Source organism: Podarcis cretensis (assembly GCF_951804945.1).
Source record: "Podarcis cretensis genome assembly, chromosome: 3".
NCBI classification, from domain to species: domain Eukaryota; kingdom Metazoa; phylum Chordata; class Lepidosauria; order Squamata; family Lacertidae; genus Podarcis; species Podarcis cretensis.
The window spans coordinates 58237311-58257260 of record NC_137172.1 but is presented as its reverse complement, the minus strand read 5'-3'; the positions used below and the strand labels follow the sequence as shown (position 1 = coordinate 58257260).

The following is a 19950-nucleotide window of genomic DNA, read 5'->3' as shown; positions in this document are numbered from 1 at the left end:
AGTAAGAAAGCAAATAAGTGCACAGTGCAAAGTTCTGCAGAGTTCCATTGCACAATGATACCTCATGTAACCTTTGCCATTAATTACATTTCTGCAAGCTTCTTTATTCATGATGCTTACATTGTTTTAATTAAAACTCTAATGCAGGGAAGCCTAATCCCCAGTTTGGGGGCCTTATCTTTCACTACCCCAGCAGCAATATTTTTGGGTTGTATAAAACACCACCAATTCTGGTGGCAGTGACAAAAAGAAAAGAAAAAAGCTGATAGAATGCTAGGGTGATTTGAGGGCAACACGCTGATGGGGATGCAAATGAGCCCCAGAATGATAATTTTATGAGAGGAGGGGGGGTGGTAATGATGAAAAGGGAGAAGGGTATAACTCCCTCCCATAGCTCATCTGCACAAATCAGCTGAGGAGAGCAGACTGTGACTTTGTTTATGTCTGTCCGCAAGTCTTCCTGTATGTATGTGTATGCAAGAGAGTGGGGCGGCCACATCTACTTTTGGCCACATCCACCACTGGTCAAGTCCCTGGACGCTCCTAGAAGGGTTGGCCAAGGGTGAATCTTACCCTCAAGCCAAAACAGTCTAGCCAGTGTCAGTGCAGTACATGCAAATCTCCATTAATTTCATTCTTGGGGTACCGGCTATTTCTCTGCGAACCTTTTATAGATGATGCTATATTTTAGGCATTTCTGCCCATTTTTTTGCATGCAGGATATTTGATAGTGGTGGTATCAAATGTATCACTTGCAGTTTTTAGAAAAAGCAAATACTTTTTCCACATGGCTCTGCAGCTACATAACTTATTTTTTCATCCTGAAAGATGTGTTCCCCAAAATGCTCATTGTCTCATGGGTGATAACAGGGAGATGGTGCTGAGTGATTGATTTTGTTTTTTATTCTAGGACAGCTGTTGGTTTGATCACATGCCAAGCACTAAAAAACAATTGTGATTTATCAGATGGAGAGAGTAAGGGAAGATAGCATAGCTGTATGCCACACTTTTCATAGATTGGAATCTGCACAGTTGATCGGTTCAGCCATTTGGCAGGGGTGTAGGAATAGGATGTCATGTGTAAGTGTCATCTGGAAAAGGAATACTCCCTTTTTATTATCTGTCTGAAATGGGAAAAGATATACAATGAGGGAACAAAAGAATCATAAGACTCTTAATGGAACTTTCTGGAAAGATTATATACCTAAATCTAAATATCTACATTTTTTTTTAAAAACGAATTGGCGTTATTGCTGATACCACAGAACAGGCTGCCTCAACCTCGGCCCTCCAGATGGGACTACAATTCCCATCATCCCTGACCACTGGTCTTGCTAGCTAGGGATCCATGGGCGTTGTAGGCCAAAAACATATGGAGGGCCAAGGTTGAGAAAGCCTGCCAAAGAACATAAAGTTGATGAAATCAAAGCAGATTGTGAAGAATTCAGAAATACCTCTCCAAGCTGAAAGGGCAACAAATGGCAAATGATATTCAGTGAAAGTAAATGTAAATTGGTACACATCTCATATGTGGTGTGAAATACTGATTATAATCTAGAAAAGTGATATTGGGGCAAGGACTGGACAAAAATACTGTTGCACGCCCCCTCAGTCTCCAAGTGGTATGAGATTCTGGGAGTTCCAGGCACTTACCCAGGGTTCATATTTCTTTTTGGAAATGAGGCATAGTGGAAACTGTGATGTCTTTATGATAATATGGTTTATTTACATATACACCTATGCACATATATACACATATCTACAACCTGAACCTGTGATGGAGAGGTTCACAGCATCTGACCCCAACTAGGGTCTTGTTTCTCCCTTAGCCATGCCCTTGGATGCAAACAAAACTAAAACTTTGCTGTGATATTTTCTCCAGCTTGTTGCTTTACTTTTAGGTCACTTCACTGCAAACTCTCAACTCTAGCCTCAGTCTTTGTTGTTCTAACTATCTCTGAGTTGAGAGAGGGACTCTGTGCATTCATCATCTTGCACAAAGCCCCCTTTCCTTTGTTCTCTTAATGGCCCATCACCCAGGCTATCACCTCAACACAGGAAGCTCGACTGGCTTATATTTCAACACTTGCTGGATCCAGGGGTTAGAAGGATCTTGCTTCCTTCCTTCCCACCCCTCCAAGCTCATAACACCACAGTCAAAATAACTGGAGACTCATGAGTGTTAGGAGACAGTGGATTCTATTGATGGAACTAGGAATACAATATGTCATAACAGATGAAAACATGTGTGAAATAAATTACAATAAAAACACATGTGAGATGGACTCATTGTAGCAAAAGCAAAAAACCCTCAGAATGAACTGAAAATGTAGAATTCCCTTTCTAAACTGAATCTTAGATGGTGTATTATTGATGAGATCCCCGGATTATATCTTGTTTCATTACTTCATGAAATCCACTTAGAAATGAGGACTTTCTAATGGTTGGCAGATGAAAATAACCCTCTGGCTTCCTATGTATCTCTTCCAAAATGTGTTGTCTTGCGAGAAGCATGAATACATATGGTATATTTCATATACATGGAATGAAATGCTTTCTACTTCCTTCCAGCTGCCCCGGCATCAGAAATGACAAATTTCATATGGATAGGACAGCCCCCACCCTCATTTTAGAGACAATGTAGTAGAGAGAACTACTAGTTTTGGTGCCTTTAAACAGGTAGTAGACACGTTCATGAAAGATAGTCCAATCAGTCAATATTATCTGTGATACTTGCACTGAAACTCCATTGCAGAAGGCAATATACATTTGACTACTTCGTCTGATCCAGCAAGGCAATTATTAAATTGTTGTGACCATGTGATAATAGACTTGCCCAGCCTCCAGATAGGATATAAATGGAGAGTGAGACTTAGAAGAGTGGTTGAAGTCAGCTTTGTCAGAATTGCCAAGACTTATCAACTGAGATACAAATGCACTAGGTCTGTAATTCTAAACGCACACTTACTGCACAGTAAGTCCCCTTGAGCTCAGTGGGACTGACTTCTGAGTAAATATGCTTGCTATGTCTACTTTAGGCACACCAAATTATTTAAAATTATTTATATAAGCCATAGCTCTGGTCAGTATCATTTGCTTGTCAATTTTGGGTGCTGTACAACCTTCACTCATACAGTGTTAATCCTGACATGTTCTGCTTTTCATAATGTAAGATAAAATAGTTACAGTATTGCTTTTTATTGTGACTTTGTTCCATATTTATTTTGATAGAAACTTTTTTGTTTTGCTTTGGATTTCAGGGAGGGGGCGTCCCCACTCATCTCCATAAACAGTAAATGCTTACTATTGGTATTTTATTATTTTGAGTTTTGAGTAAAATACCAAAAGCTAGTTGTTAATGAGTATTCACTAAATCTTTAATCCTAACCCACTTCACTGGAAGTAAGCCCCATTGAATTCAGAAGAGCTTACTTCTGAGTGGATGTTTGGTTGTACATTTTGTCTACTATGTGTCTTATTTAGCAATGGCAATTAAGTTTAGCAACTTAATACCTAAAGAAAATTTTTTATACAACAAAGCCATGTACAGTGGTACCTCGGGTTACAGACGCTTCAGGTTACAGACTCCGCTAACCCAGAAATAGTACCTCTGGTTAAGAACTTTGCTTCAGGATGAGAACAGAAATTGTGCGGTGGCAGCACGGCGGCAGGCCCCATTAGCTAAAGTGGTGCTTCAGGTTAAGAACAGTTTCAGGTTAAGAACGGACCTCCAGAACGAATTCAGTTCTTAAACCGAGATACCACTGTAATAGCTTTTGGCCAGTATGAGCAACAGAATATATTTACTGGTCACACAGAATAAAGCTTTAGCTTAAAGTCAGGAGCTTTCCTTTCGTTTGTAGCTATGCTTTGATTACTATGACTTCTCATCTCAAATCAATCTGTCTCAGGTATCCTGTTCTCTTCTATCACATTTAAGGTCAACTATTTGTGTCTTTGACATCCTGCAGAATTGTATAACAATATAAGACTAGACATATGATAGCTCTAAGTCCTTTATGTGGAAACGAGGTTTTATTGTGACCAGTGGGATTTATTTTTGTAATCTAGAGTTTCATGTACACAGGACATTCTGATTATGAGAAAAAGTGCTTCAGACATACTCTGACATTTCCTAATCTATACAGTGGTCGTTACCTTATGAAAGAGAATAGAAGCATGTGTGTTGCAGAGGATGTGACTCCATTCCCTGGGTTTTAGGTGTTTTATGATTAAAGGTAAAGGTAAAGGGACCCCTGACCATTAGGTCCAGTCGTGGCGGACTCTGGGGTTGCGGCGCTCATCTCGTTTTATTGGCCAAGGGAGCCGGCGTACAGCTTCGGGGTCATGTGGTCAGCATGACTAAGCCGCTTCTGGTGAACCAGAGCAGCACACGGAAACACTGTTTACCTTCCCGCCGGAGTGGTACCTATTTATCTACTTGCACTTCATGCTTTTGAAGTGCTAGGTTGGCAGGAGCAGGGACCGAGCAACGGGAGCTCACCCCGTTGCGGGGATTTGAACCGCTGACCTTCTGATTGGCAGGCCCTAGGCTCTGTGGTTTCACCCACAGCGCCACCCGCGTCCCTGTTTTATGATTAGTAATTCTTATTTTAAAAATTTAAAACTGCCTTGGGTGCCTTGGCAAAAAGTTGGTATATAAATCTAATAAATAAATATAATAGCTGTTAGGAAGAATATTATATAATAACTGGAGTAGTAAACTGTGACATTCTTACTGTAAACAATTATATAGGTATAAGTACCAGAGATCAGGGATGCGGGTGGCGCTGTGGGCTAAACCACAGAGCCTAGGACTTGCTGATCAGAAGGTTGGTGGTTCGAATCCCCGTGACGGGGTGAGCTCCCATTGCTTGGTCCCTGCTCCTGCCAACCTAGCAGTTCGAAAGCACGTCAAAGTTCCTGTGATGCTTCTGTAGGGTGTTTAACCTGTGTGGCTACAAGATGAAAACCCACAAATTTCTCCGCACGGGGACTATAGAATTGCTCCCCAAACTTTGTTTATGATAGTATGTGGCATATGAATTGGTAGTGAAATTTAGTGACTGCTGCAATTTTAAATTAATTATACCACATAAAGTCATGCTCAGAGTAGACCCACTGAAACTAATGGATTTAAGTTGCAGCAAAGTTACTAAAACAGTAGGTGATATCCAACTAAGTCACACTCAAAATAGACCCATTGGTTTCAGCTGTCTACTGTAAGTATGACTAACACAGAATAGTCAGTCTTTATTTTCTATGGACTCTAATGTAGTAAACATATTTTGATACAAACTGAAGAAGTAAAATGTCAAGACATTTCTAATTCCTTAGGTGACTAGTTTATAAATAAAATAAATTATAGTTCTGAACAATACTTTTTTAGGTGTTACGTGGTCTGTCACTAAATCACGTAGTGTCTTCTGCTTAATAGGATGAATTTTGTTTATTTTGTTTATTTAGTACAAGTCAACAGACTTGTTCTTGGTATAATCTGATAGTAGCTTCTTAAAAAAACACACAACTTACCTTTGCTAACATATAATGAATGATAGAGGACTGGGTCTGATGAGACCAAGGCCTCCAACAAGCTCACTTTCAGATCCCTGACCTGAATGAAGAACAAACAGTTCTGTCATAAAATTGTTTCATTGTGTGCTGTACCTTGTCCTGTTTAGCTGTGTGTAGAAGGAGGACTGGCTAGGATCAGCTCTGTATTTTTAATCCACATCAAGGCTTCAGTACCATAGGATTTTTGTTTTTATTTCAAATAGGAAATACAAAATTCTCAAGGGAACACTAGTACACATCCAGTATACACATGATGAAAGCTATACTCCTTTGTTAGATCAAGAAGTAGGTCAAGAGCAAGTGACAGGAGTTTATTTTATGTATTTATCTGATGCATATCTACCTTGCTTTTTAGAACAGGCCACCTTACAGAAAAATATATAAAAACTCAAAAGACAGCACTACTATAAAATAAGATTTCAAATATAAAAATCAGCAGTTTCATTTCCCCCCAGCACAATTTGATACAAAATACTGTCTGCCGCAGTTAAATGTTTTTACAGCACGACAAATTAAACACAGACTGGGTTGTTGTTTTTAAATAGAAAACTTTTCAACTTCAAAGCAATTATAAGGTCTTCTGTGGGGAGAGAAATGTGGGGCCACCATTGAAAAGGCAATGCCCCTCATGCCAAGCAACCAGCAAGAAATGTAAAGTAAAACATTATAGAAGCTTATGAAAGCATTGTGTTTTAGGGGTACCTGTGAAAATTGTCACTTTAATGTCATTTCCCTATGATTTTTACAGGTCACAATGATTACATGTGTCCTGCTACTAACCAGTGCACTATTGACAAGAACAGGAGGAAAAGTTGCCAGGCTTGCAGGCTCCGAAAATGTTATGAAGTTGGAATGATGAAAGGTGGTATGTATCCAACCATGTACAAATGTTTCTTAATTAATTCATCTCCATTGTATAATACACAGTTCTTAAGGAGAGTGGCAATTAATTTTATGAAGTTGAAGTTTTAAAGAGAAAACAAAGGACTAGGATTTTAGAATTCATTTACTTCTATAAATCATGGTCAAGACTACTAATGAATATCCTAGACAGGAACTGAAGTGCAAGAAGCAGAGATGAACAAATCTTAGTTTCTCAATTTTAAGTTTGAACTTAAAAAAAATAATCACAACAATTAATTAGCTTGTTAGTGTACATTTCTGCTAGTATACACATTCTTATGCAATCTTACCTAATGTACTTATTTTTCAATGAATATTCCTAATAGCAATGCATATTTTTGTGTTATTTTCACTAATATATGAATTAATATGCATTTGCCCCCTTAAAATCCACATGGGGGGGGGGCGGATCTGCATCACAAAATTTAGAGAGGTGCAAATTTCAAAGGATTTCCAAAGCTGCATTCAGTTTGTGCATTGTTTCACGAAGAGCAAAATAGGAAGTTCTATATTGAAATGTGATCGGAACTAAATTTATTCTGCGATTCTGTGCTGAAGGCTGCAATCTACTTTAGATGGACAAGTGTTCTTGATCAAAAGCAGTTTCAAAAGAATAGTCATGAATGAAATGGATATTAGTATGGACTCCTGGCCAGTTCATACAATCCTTTGAATTTTAGTTGAACTGTGGCAGATAGCAGCTGGCTATTTGTATTGAATGGAAATTTGTTTGTGTGCAGAAATAATTGAGTTGACTGAATACTCAACTGCTGAGCTGCAACATGTCCGTTCTGACAAAAAATGGGTCATTAGGGCAGTAAAATACTAAGCACATTATTTTACAGTACATAATGAGGTGATTACAGTAAACCAGTTCACTGAATTTTTGAATCAATCAACTTGGAAAACACAGGAATGAGCTAATGAGAAGTACCTGCTTATCTGCACCATATTGCAATATATGTTGTAGGTATTTCTCATCCATATGTTGTTTCATTTGCATATTTAATAAAATATCACACAGTAAACATTATATATATTTTTGCAATAGCTTTTCCATTATGGCTGGTTGCCAGACTATATTATACGAGTGATCAATATTCATTAATTGCAAGGTTTTCCAGGTTCTGGTTAGTACCATTCTAGGTACTAGGTACATAAATAGGTTAGTACTTAATTGGTCAATATACAAACTACATAAATTAAGTAAGCCTTACTTAGCCTTAGCCTTTCCTTGCTTCTGTTTCACAGTATTATATTTTTTTGTATTTTTGTAATATTTCCCCCTAAAAGGATGCACCTAATAGCAAAACATCACACAGAGCCATCCTAACTGGGTGTGTGAGGAGTACAGTAGAGGATGACCCACTATTTCTAAAACTCTACCACCTTACACCAGCCAGGGCAGGAGGTGGGAGGGAAACTTTGTTAGAAAATAAAATAAATTTCTAAGACATTCCTTTTAGAGAGTTTGGCTAGTCTTGATTAGCTGTTGCTTCATAATGATTATATTGATGCAAATGTGAAGAATTTTACTCCCCTCTGTTATACTTCAGAACAGTTTACTGACATATCGGACCTCCTCTTGATCTTGTCGCTTGTTTTCAATTATACTCTGATGACAATTTATTATACGCCAAAGGAAAAGCAGATGATTATTAAAGGAATTCTCAGAACCAAAGAGGAAATAATTTTTAAATGCATCATCTGGAATCATTCCAAGAATTCTAATTTGCCTTGCAATTATCTTGAGTGCAACATTATACTGTACTAAAAATAGTACTTGGTGAATGAGGAAGAAAAATACTCAAGCTGTAGGAAACTATTTGTTTTGTATCTGAAGTGAATGTCTATAATATTTTCAAAACATACTGTCCTGTACCAATGTAAAAATGTACAGTTATTAGTACTTGTGTATTTAAAGAACCAATTAACTAAAAGGACTCTGCCAAAATACTTATAGTTCAGAAGTCTTTTCATGCTCTGTAAATACAAAGAGTGTGCTGGTTGTTTAAACATACATCATAATACTGCCTGTATCCTTTTTTTAAAAAAAAATTATATTTATTACTTTTAAAGCTTACAAAAAAGAAAAGAAAAAGAAAGAAGAAACAAAACAAACAATACAATATAAACAATACAAAACGCAACCTTAACATCTAAACACCATAAACTATACAAAACAAAACAAAAACAATTTAACACACATCATACCTTTACCATAATCTATCTTTCATTCCCTTGTTTCGTTGACCTCCTCTCACCTCCCTCCTTGTATTCCACTTCTATACATTATCTCAGCAAATCCTTTATCTTAAAATATTTTTAATCTTATTCCCCATTTAAATCTAATATACCTATTTACACTTAACCTCTTAAAACATTTCCACTAAGGCAAAAAAAAATTCCATTCCAAGATTTTTCTATCCCTCATTAAATTTTACAAAATTTCCCTATATAGACTTTAAATTTTCCAATCTTCTTCACCGTCTCCTCTTCCTGGTCTCGGCCTCTGCCAGTCCTTTCCGTCAATTCCATATAGTCCATCAACCTGGAGATCTTATGTCCGAGGCTCTTAACTCATCTCCACATCCCTTCCGCCAATCTTCTTCATATTCTTTAATTCTAGAGAGCAGATCTCGGGGAAGCTCCGACCCAACAGCACTTTTATTCCATCTCGACAGGTCAACCAGATTTCCATAGTTAAAACTAGAATCCATAAAATATTTCAAATCTTGTTTCAAGGTTCCTCCAACTCCAAAGGCCCCCAAAGCTCCAATCCCCTCCCAACCCAAACGTCAGTTGACCCCTGCATAAGGGGATCTCTCCAACCTTGCCCCTCCAGTCCAGGCCAGGCTCCAATCTTCAAAATCTGACCTCTTCCAGTTTCAGCCACAAAGGGCCCCGACCTGTAACCCTCAACCTGCCTCTGTAAGGTTAAGGCTCCCCCTTGTAATACTTTAAGTTCGACAACAGCAACTTTCTCCTTCTCCTGTTCAACGATTTGCCCTGTTGAAATAGATTCCTAGAATCATAGAATCATAGAGTTGGAAGAGACCACAAGGGCCATCGAGTCCAACCCCCTGCCAAGCAGGAAACACCATCAGAGCACTCCTGACATATGGTTGTCAAGCCTCTGCTTAAAGACCTCCAAAGAAGGAGACTCCACCACACTCCTTGGCAGCCAATTCCACTGTCGAACAGCTCTTACTGTCAGGAACTTCTTCCTAATGTTTAGGTGGAATCTTCTTTCTTGTAGTTTGGATCGATTGCTCCGTGTCCGCTTCTCTGGAGCAGCAGAAAACAACCTTTCTCCCTCCTCTATGTGACATCCTTTTATATATTTGAACATGGCTATCATATCACCCCTTAACCTCCTCTTCTCCAAGCTAAACATGCTCAGCTCCCTTAGCCGTTCCTCATAAGGCATCGTTTCCAGGCCTTTGACCATTTTGGTTGCCCTCCTCTGGACACGTTCCAATTTGTCAGTGTCCTTCTTGAACTGTGGTGCCCAGAACTGGACACAGTACTCCAGGTGAGGTCTGACCAGAGCAGAATACAGTGGCACTATTACTTCCCTTGATCTAGATGCTGTACTCCTATTGATGCAGCCCAGAATTGCATTGGCTTTTTTAGCTGTCATGTCACACTGTTGGCTCATGTCAAGTTTGTGGTCAACCAAGACTCCTAGATCCTTTTCACATGTACTGCTCTCAAGCCAGGTGTCACCCATCTTGTATTTGTGCCTCTCATTTTTTTTTTGCCCAAGTGCAATACTTTACATTTCTCCCTGTTAAAATTCATCTTGTTTGTTTTGGCCCAGTTCTCTAATCTGTCCAGGTCATTTTGAAGTGTGACCCTGTCCTCTGAGGTGTTAGCCACCCCTCCCAGTTTGGTGTCATCTGCAAATTTTATCAGGATGCCCTTGAGTCCATCATCCAAGTCGTTGATAAAGACTTCCTGTGCCAGCTCCTGAGCTATTTCTGTGTTGGTATTCACTTTTAGTCCCGAAATGTCAATTTTAGTAGCCATAGCATCTATCCTCTTGTGAAGCTGTTTCAGCAAATGATCTATCCTGCAAAATGCAGACACTATTATCTCATCTGCCGACATTTTAGTCCAAGGTCAGTCTCTAGTTCTCACAATTCTTATCGAACAGCTGGATTCCTCAGCTCGACTCTTGTAACAGTTTCAAAGACTCCCTCTAGGGGGGAGCAATCTCCACTTGTATCAATCCTTTCCGACACAATTCCAAAAGTAATATAGTTTCAGTTTTCAGTTACTTTTTCAATTGCTTTTTCTTCCTTTTAAAACGCAGAAGCGGACAGTGAAATCAATATATTTATCTTACTAACTAACTGTTTTTCGCTGTCAATGAACTCTTCCAAACGTCAATCTGTTGGCAGCCCGTTCCCAGGAGTTCAGAGCAGTGATAATTTAGTTTTTATCACTCTCTCCAGCAGAATGCACAGTCCAAAATTCCCCCCCTCTTCCCCTGCTTCCAAGGGGGGTTTATGGTTTCAATCGATGGAAGTTTAATCCTTTACATGAGGCTTTCCAAGACCTTAGCTTGCAACCTCTTTGCTTCAGTCTGTTTACAAAAAGGGAAGGCGGACTCCCTGTCTTGAACCTTCCCCGCTCGTTGCCAAATTAAGATGTTTAAAAATCCAATTTTCCGTTCTACTCACGGATTGTTGTTTAAAGTCCAATTGTCCACAGGAAAAAAGTCAGCGCTCTCTGACAATAGCAGTGCGGCTTCACTCCGTGAAAGAAGCAATCGATTCAAAGCACCACGCCACTCACCCCACGTCGCTCCGGATCCCCAAAACAGGGTTTCCCTGCGAGTAGGGGAGGCGTGAATGGTGCCAGCCGAATCCCAAGTTCATAGGCTTCTCCGCCTGTGATTTATATGGGTCTCCGCCTTCGCCGTTGCGGTCAGACCCTACTTTTCACGGAGCAAGTTCCTCCCGATCGGAGGAGCTCCGCCATTGCAGGAGGCGCCAACCCCGGAAGTCCCATACTGCCTGTATCCTATTACTACATCAGAAGTGCTATTTACACCTAACACACACCAAATATGCAGCTGGATGATAAATCACACCTATCCTTTCTGCTCCTAATTATGTCATTGCTGTCCTCACCCTGCTTGACTCAAGCTACTCTTTTCAAATCAGAAGAGCAGACTATCTCAAAATTTGTTAGGTATTAAAAGAGCTTTGGAAGGGCCATACCCTTCTTGGATATGAAGGCTCACTTGGGATTTATGAATGTAGTACTGCCTACTGATATGTGCAAAGCAGCGATATAACAAGGACAACCATCTTCCTCCAACAATATGTACTGGGCAGCAAGAGAAAAGCAGATACTGGCATGTAATGGATTATTCTTTCGTCACAGTCTTTTTACACCTTAACTTCCAAAATAAATTGAGCACCCTTATGTCTTGTACATGAAGAACATACTTGTGCATGAAGGAGACGCTGAAGTTGCACACCTGCTGATGTCCATTGGGTGACATTGTGCAGTCAAGTAGCCAACCCATCTTCAAAGTGGTTGTTCAACAGGAGTTAATTTCATCCCCCCCCCAACACATATATCCCACCTTTCTATGGAAGGTGGCTTACAAATAAAAATATAAATCACAAAATTCAAATAAGCAGCAATAAGGTGCTCTAAGGGAAGCCGATGAGGAACCTAGTGGTAGATTGGAATAGTCACTTCTGCTCTTCCTGCATTGTTCCAAGAAAAAAGAAATAAAGATCAAGGGATGTTCCCGGTTAGCCAGGAAAAAACAGATCTGTGCAGGCAAAAAAGATATGCTTGATTGTGATGGGTTGGAGGGGGGAGTAGCACACAGTTTCTGACAAACAATGTATTCTTATATTTATGTTTCCACACAAATAGAACATATCCAATTATGTTCCATCATTGAACAAAGCATCACAAACAGAGAATCCTTTTTCATATCCTGTTGGGATCTCATAATTTTTGGCAACATGTAAATTTCAAATACAGTGGTACCTTGGTTTGCATACATTTTGAATTACAAACCTGGAAGTGCGTGTCCTGGTTTGCAACTTTTTTTTTTTTGATAACCCATTTTTTGGGGATTACAAATTTTTTTTGGAGGCCCCATTGGCGAAAATGTGCCTTGGGTTGCAACCTGTTTTGGTTTACAAACGGACCTCCGGAACAGATTATGGTTGTAAACCAAGGTACCACTGTACAGTATTGCTTGTAATAAGATTATGCCACATGGGCAATTCCAGTTAACATTGGCAGGAACAAATAGTGACATTTAATCTCTAGTACAAGGAAGTAAAGAGAAAGTGCTATTTTGATTTGTTAAAGTATGTGATGAGTCATATAGTGTGTGTGTGTTGTTTCACAGCCTTTAGCAGAGCCTTGTAAAGTGATCCCTAAAAGATTAGTTTTCTCTAGTCTTGATAAGCAGCTGATTCTTGTCCAAGAATTCTGCTACTCAGTTTTGTTTTGTGCCTTCACTTCTGAATAAGGACCATAGTTCACAAATTATGAACTAATTTCTTGCTGTTTTTCTGCCTTTTCTTTCTGAGGAATAGAAACATGACTAACAAGAGGTTTCACCTGTGATACTTTGGTCTCTGAATTGTTATCCTTTGTCCCTGCACTCACAATGCCTAGTTATGCACCTCCCCTATTTACATTTTCATCAGTTTTATCATTGTCATCCCAAGGGCATTCCCGTGTGTGTGTGTGTGTGTGTGTGTGTGTGGCAAAAAAAGGTGCTACTTTTTAAGAAGTTTGTTGCAACCACAAATACCAGAGCATAAAAGTTTGGCAGGGTTACAAAAAATCTTGATTGACCACTGCATTCCAAGGCCAAGTATAACAGGAACATTTCAAATTATGTAATAGGAGGGAGAGAGAGCTGAATCTATCAGTATAGAGCTAATCTCAAAAAGTTTACAGAACCCTTCTTTTGGAAATGTTCTGGAGGATATGTTGAGAGACAGATTTGTGTGTGGAGTTGGTGATGTTGTAATTCAAGAGCAATTACTAGCTGATTGGGAGCTGAACTGGGATCAGTCTGTAAATGTGGCAACTACCATGGAAGCAGCAGGGACAAATTTACATGAGTTGCATCTTAATTTTAAAAAAGCAACCCAATATTTGGTTGCACAACCAAATCAGGCAAAAAAAAATCTTATTTATAGGAGGAAATAGGACAGGAGGCAGCTGAGGAAATCCATGTTTACTTTGTAAGAAGAAGAAGAGTTTGGATTTGATATCCCGCCTTTCGCTCCCCTTCAGGAGTCTCAAAGCGGCTAACATTCTCCTTTCCCTTCCTCCCCCCCAACAAACACTCTGTGAGGTGAGTGGGGCTGAGAGACTTCAAAGAAGTGTGACTGGCCCAAGGTCACCCAGCAGCTGCATGTGGAGGAGCGGAGACACAAACCCGGTTCCCCAGATTACGAGACTACCGCTCTTAACCACTACACCACACTGGTAATAGAAAAAAAAAATGTACAGTTCAGTAATCATCCAGTAGGCATGGAAATAGATAGAAGGGCTTCTGTCAGTGAAGAGAGTTACCAACAGTGAAAAGAAGGCTTGCATCTATTGGGCAAGACAAGAGTGAAAATAAGGACTTTGACTATTGAAAAGGCACCAACCCCACAAAATACTTAAACAAAACCTTGTGCTAATGAGCAGACAGACAAAGGGAGGGTTTCCAGGAGAAGGCTGAACACTGCAGACATGTCACTCCATTTTGACCCCAGTTAGTTTTGTCCTGTGATGCTTTATCTTGTAGACCAGGGACAATTCTGTCCCATAAAATAGATTCAGCAGAAGAATGGCCAATTGGTTATGCCTCCAGGGCACATTGGAAAAGGAAAGTCTAGCAATCTTATTTGGCTTAAAGAAGTTTTACCACAGCCTGCATGGGAAGCCTTTCGCCATCAAAACAGGCCACAAACCATTGGTGGGGCTGTTTGCAGAGAAGATTGATGACAGTGTTGGGCATTTATCTTAGCAGCTTATGAATTCAAGATCCTCTACAAGGCAGGCAGTCAGCATGACAACATGAGTTGGATGAGACCTCTGCGAAGACATTCTTGATCAGAATGTGGAATTAACAGTATGCTATACTGTTAGGGACGCAGGTGGCGCTGTGGGTTAAAGCCTCAGCGCCTAGGACTTGCCGATCGAAAGGTCGGCGGTTCGAATCCCTGCGGCGGGGTGCGCTCCCGCTGCTCAGTCCCAGCGCCTTCCAACCTAGCAGTTCGAAAGCACCTCCGGGTGCAAGTAGATAAATAGGGACCGCTTACCAGCGGGAAGGTAAACGGCGTTTCCGTGTGCGGCTCTGGCTTGCCAGAGCAGCAATGTCACGCTGGCCACGTGACCCGGAAGTGTCTCCGGACAGCGCTGGCCCCTGGCCTCTTAAGTGAGATGGGCGCACAACCCCAGAGTCTGTCAAGACTGGCCCGTACGGGCAGGGGTACCTTTACCTTTACCTATACTGTTATGGAGGGCCAAGACAGTATCAAGAAGCAGAATGTTGGCTGTTCTGGACAAAGGGTATAGACATGAGCCTAGATGGTGGCTGCATCTTGTAGGGCATGGGAGTGGTGGTTTTCCCCACAAGGGCAGGAGAATGTGCCAAGGGAATTACATAAGGCACACCCTGGATTTTTCTGGATGAAAGCTGCAGCTCATAGCTATGTCTGGACCTGATGGCCACACTTTGAAAGAGTGGTTAAGCCTTGTCACCTACCTCAACCGTCTCTAGACAAGGCCCCCTTGCACCAATGGGAATGGTCAGGGCAGTCTTGGTTTCATTTGCATCTGAACTATGCTGACCGCTGTTTAAGGGAGATTTTTTTTTTGGGGGGGGGGATCCTCACAGATGCTTGTTTAAAGTGGTTGGAAGTGCACTCTGAGTGTCCTGAACCTACCTGGCAGCCAGTCAGTATGTCAGGTCCAAAGTCTGAGGGTCAAGCCACACAAGCAAAGTCCAAAGGTCAGGAAACATAGTCCAGGGTCAATCCAAGTAGCCAGGTCCAGCAGTCAGATAACAATGCAGAGTCAAGCACTGTCCTGTAGAGGTCCAGTGGCATCCAAGCCAAGAGCCATCAACATGGGCCATTGAGCAGGCACAGCACCTCAGCTCTGCTTCCCTTTTATATGTTGCATGCTAATTGCAGCATCTGTGCTTGATGAGGCATGTGACCCTCACCTGTTCCAAGCCTACTCCAGCTGAGGAATCACACCTTTCCTCCCAGAGCTAGCGAGCCCCACCTGGGCTCAGGAGCTGGGCTGTGGGCCCTTGCCTGCCTTAGCCTCCTAGAGTGCCACTCCTGCTGCTCCCTATACCTCAGGGCCCACCATGTTCATGGAGACAGGGGCCTCTCTGGCACTGGTGGTGGGTCCTGCTGCTCTGGTTCCTGTGCATTGACCTTTGTCCCCTCACCATCATCCATCACCCTGTGAGTACTTCCTTCCCCATCCCCTGCTCACCTCAGTGTGTCCCAATCCCAGCTACCCTTCGCCAGGATCCTCTTCCTCTTCCCCACCGTTCTACCAGTTCATGACAATGAGCTCCACAGCTTTAGAAGCAAACCGTAACAAATTTTGACAGATTTTTGTTGTTGTTGTTGTCCTGGATGGTCTGCTATTAGTAGTGAGGGCACAGTAAAATAGAGTGTGTGATCACAGCCACATCTCAGGCAGATGCTAAGCAATAAGCAATAATGCAACTCTGCAGCAGTAACTGGAATCTGCCTTTAGGCATACATTTCAGAGCACATAATGTAGGAGAGCTCTAGATAGAGGCTGGGTGGTTTGTAAGAGTGGCTAGCAACATAGAAGGGTTGTGTTTATTCACCCAGGTTGAGTCTAGATAGGTGAATTAGCCTTACAATGCAGGCTCCTGGGAGACAGCGGATCTCATAACTGTTGCCACTCACTCTGCTTAATCTCTTTGCTCCTTCAGGAGGCTGCTAGGTTCAGGAGAAATGTTTGTATGCTGATTAAACAATTATCTTTTATCTCACCAATTTAGAAAGTGGTGCAAACCTCAGCAGGTAAATAGCTTAAAACGCCACACTAAGCTATGTGATGTGACAGTAAGAATAAAATAAAATGTTCTCTTGAAAATAAATAAATTAAATAATTGTATTAATGCTGTGTAAACATTTAGACTACCCTTTTAGACTGAGAGCCCACCATATGCATTGCCTGTTTCATTGTCACCTGCTTCTTTGTATGCCACTTGCACAGAAGATTGTGCTCAAAAGGGCCTATGAGTTAATCAAATGTGCAATACAGTGGTGCCCCGCAAGACGAATGCCTCGCAAGACGAAAAACTTGCTAGACGAAAGGGTTTTTCATTTTTTGAGGTGCTTCGCAAGACGAATTTCCCTATGGGCTTGCTTCGCAAGACGAAAACGTCTTGCGGGTTTGCTTTCTTTTTCTTAAAGCCATTAATAACCGGGGAATCCGCGCTCCGCAAGACGAAAAAATCGCAAGACGAAGCAACTCGCGGAACGAATTAATTTCGTCTTGCGAGGCACCACTGTATTTGCCCAGGCCTTCCAAATTTATTAATAATGACAATAATAATGACAATTTAGATTAGGAAAGGCAGGCTTTAGAATGAGATAAATCAGTTTCTAAACCAGGAGATAAATGAAGAAAAAATTGTTTCTTCATCTCAGGGTTGTGGGTTTGAGCACCATCTTAGGCAAAAAGATTCCTGCATTGCAGGGGGTTGGACTAAATGACCTTCCAATACTACGATTGTATGATTCTAACATGTTGCTATAATTTTGCCAAAAAATATACAGTGGTACCTCTGGTTACGTACTTAATTCGTTCCAGAGGTCCGTTCTTAACCTGAAACACCACTTTAGCTAATGGCGCCTCCTGCTGCTGCCGCGCGATTTCTGTTCTTATCCTGAAGCAAAGTTCTTAACCCGAGGTACTATTTCTGGGTTAGCGGAGTCTGTAACCTGAAGCGTATGTAACCCGAAGTACCACTGTATAAACCCATAGCAAAGATTTTTATGTATTCTGTATTTTAAAAGTATATTTGAACTACAACAGAAAGAAAATATGCATATTAGGCACAGATTAAATAATTAAATAATTGTTCTCATTGTTTTAAAATCCCAGCAGTTTAAAGTAGCAGCAGAAATTAACTCCAAAAAGAAAGAAAAGACAAAAATAGACATGCTAGAAGGCAAGCATGAAAACATCATCGCATATTAAATAAAACTAGTAAAATAAGCTGTATCCCAGAGTTTATATTATATTGGAACCTGGTTATAGGATTGGTACCTGTACTGAGTAGACATATACCTAGGGTTGTACTGGTAGATGTGAGTTTTAGGACACAGTTTCACAAAGGCTGGAATTCTAAACACACACTGACAATTGTGTAAGTACCATTGAACCCAATGTGACTTGTGCCAGAGTAGACATGATAGAATTGCACTGCAAAGGATGAGGTAGTAGTTGCAGCTGAAATACTGCATTAATAACTTCAGTAATAGTTTTCTCAAAATATACTGCTGTAGCACATTGCATTGCATGGGTATAAACCTGGCATTGGAGCTTGACAGTGCCAACACTTTCCTGCCCCATAACTGTAATATAAAAGATTGAACGCTGACATTTATTATCTCTTGGGCCAAATGCCTCACAATAACTTTCACATAAAGTGCACTGTGGGCGGCTACTGAAAAAAACAAAAAAACATTTATTCCATTGTGTTGTGGCATGTTTGCTTGCTGCCTTCCACCTCCCACTGGGAATCCCAGCCAGATGGGTAGAGTATTAATAAAAGTATTACTACTACTACTATCATCATTATCATCATTATTATCACTACTACTACTACTACTACTACTACTACCACTACTACTTTGACTGACCTAGCATAGACACTTGTAGATTGGCTCTTGTTTTAATCCTGCAGCTGGCTTCTACAGAGGATTACATGTGCAGAACAAAGGTAGCATATGTCCAGTGTCCTTCAGAACACAGAATAGCAAAATTTATCAATTTGTAAAGTGTGAATGACAGGTAGTCATCCCATTTAGCGTACACAGTAAACAGTACTGCGCATGCTGCCTTCTGTAACCTAATATTGTCTTCAGTCCCATCCATGTCAAACATGAACAAAAATGAAAATACATACTGTGCTACCTGATATTTTAGGTAGTATAGAGGGCATGGTAGTTTGGGGAAATAGTTTTCGAGGGGAAAAAAAGATATATCCCATGGTGCCTCAGCCAAAATATTCTGCTTCAGGCACAAACACACATAGAGTAGCAATATTTGGATCAATGCACAAACACAGCTGGAGGGAGGGAAATTTAAGATTGAAGCTTCTTAAAAATGGTTTCCTTGTGTGCTTTATGCTCTAAACAGTACAATGGAAAGTTGATTTATAAGCCTGTGTCACATTGACTGGCTTGTGCCAGACCAGACAATTTGAGATCAAATTGATGGCTGAAAGATTCTTTTAGAAGGCTACAGTTGGTAATTTTTATATTCCCCTCCCCCATGACTTATATATTTGTCCACTTGACATATATAGAGGATAGGAAGAAAATATCTTACATTTTTGCAAGAAAGTACTTGTGTTCTGCACCACCTAGAATCCAGACAAGTGCATGCGTAACAGATTGTGAATCTCACTTTGGATTTCCCCATTAGGTTTGTTACTAGATGTTTGGAGAGTAGGGCTACAGGTACATGGTCGTTTTTGTGCCAGCCAACCTGGCTTGCTCCCCCCCCCCCCCAGTATTTATTTTGAAACAAATATTAGATTACTCTATGCAGGCAATAATTGAAACGTGTAATTTGAGGTGTCGGTAATACATTATGTTGCCTTATTCTACAATATAAGATTTGTCGAGACCAGATCTTTATGCAGATATATTAAATATGGGAGGGACTATAACTCAGAACATCTGCAAGAACAGTACAGCCAATGGAAATTCCAGATTCCACAGAGCCAAGTAAGTTTTGTGCCACCTAGTGACTAAACTGTATAAGAACACTGTCCACAAACACTGGGTTCCTCTTAAGTTTTATTGTTAGTAGATCCATTGAAATCAATCAACATGTCTATGTTAGGTACATTACTTTTAGTAGGTCTCAGTAAAACCCATTATTTGCTTGGCCCCTCTTCAGCTGGGGGGGGGGGGCTTCCATTAGTCAAGGGCAGATGCTATGATGCAGGAGGGTCTGGGACTATATCCTATTCTCCAAGAGAATAAAAGAGTGCCTATTGGAAGCAGAACTCAATGCTGTCACATTGTAAACTGCTTTCAGAACTAAAAAGCCATTTCCCTTCCCCAGGGAAATGGAGTTGCGGGCTGGACACGATCCTGCCCCATGCACAGGGGTGTAGCTAGCCCCTGCGTCTTAGGGAGTCCCCCACCCCCCGGCACCCTAGGCTGACCAGTCCAGTTGGCCAGG

General features: G+C 40.8%; 2 protein-coding genes across 6 annotated transcripts in view; one reads left to right on the top strand and one right to left on the bottom strand.

The window, feature by feature from the left end:
* Window positions 1-19950, top strand: part of ESR1 (estrogen receptor 1) — a 205466-nt gene that overhangs the window by 119061 nt on the left and 66455 nt on the right. For all 5 annotated transcript variants that reach the window (XM_079971531.1, XM_079971532.1, XM_079971529.1 and 2 more), the window contains one exon: window positions 6323-6439. In XM_079971531.1, the coding sequence (XP_079827657.1) occupies window positions 6323-6439 (117 nt within the window). The remainder of the gene's footprint in view (window positions 1-6322; window positions 6440-19950) is intronic.
* LOC307213408 (uncharacterized protein) overlaps window positions 1-19950 on the bottom strand; it is a gene marked incomplete at its 3' end in the record, with an annotated part of 117316 nt that overhangs the window by 58483 nt on the left and 38883 nt on the right. The gene's annotated exons all lie outside the window — the stretch shown is intronic.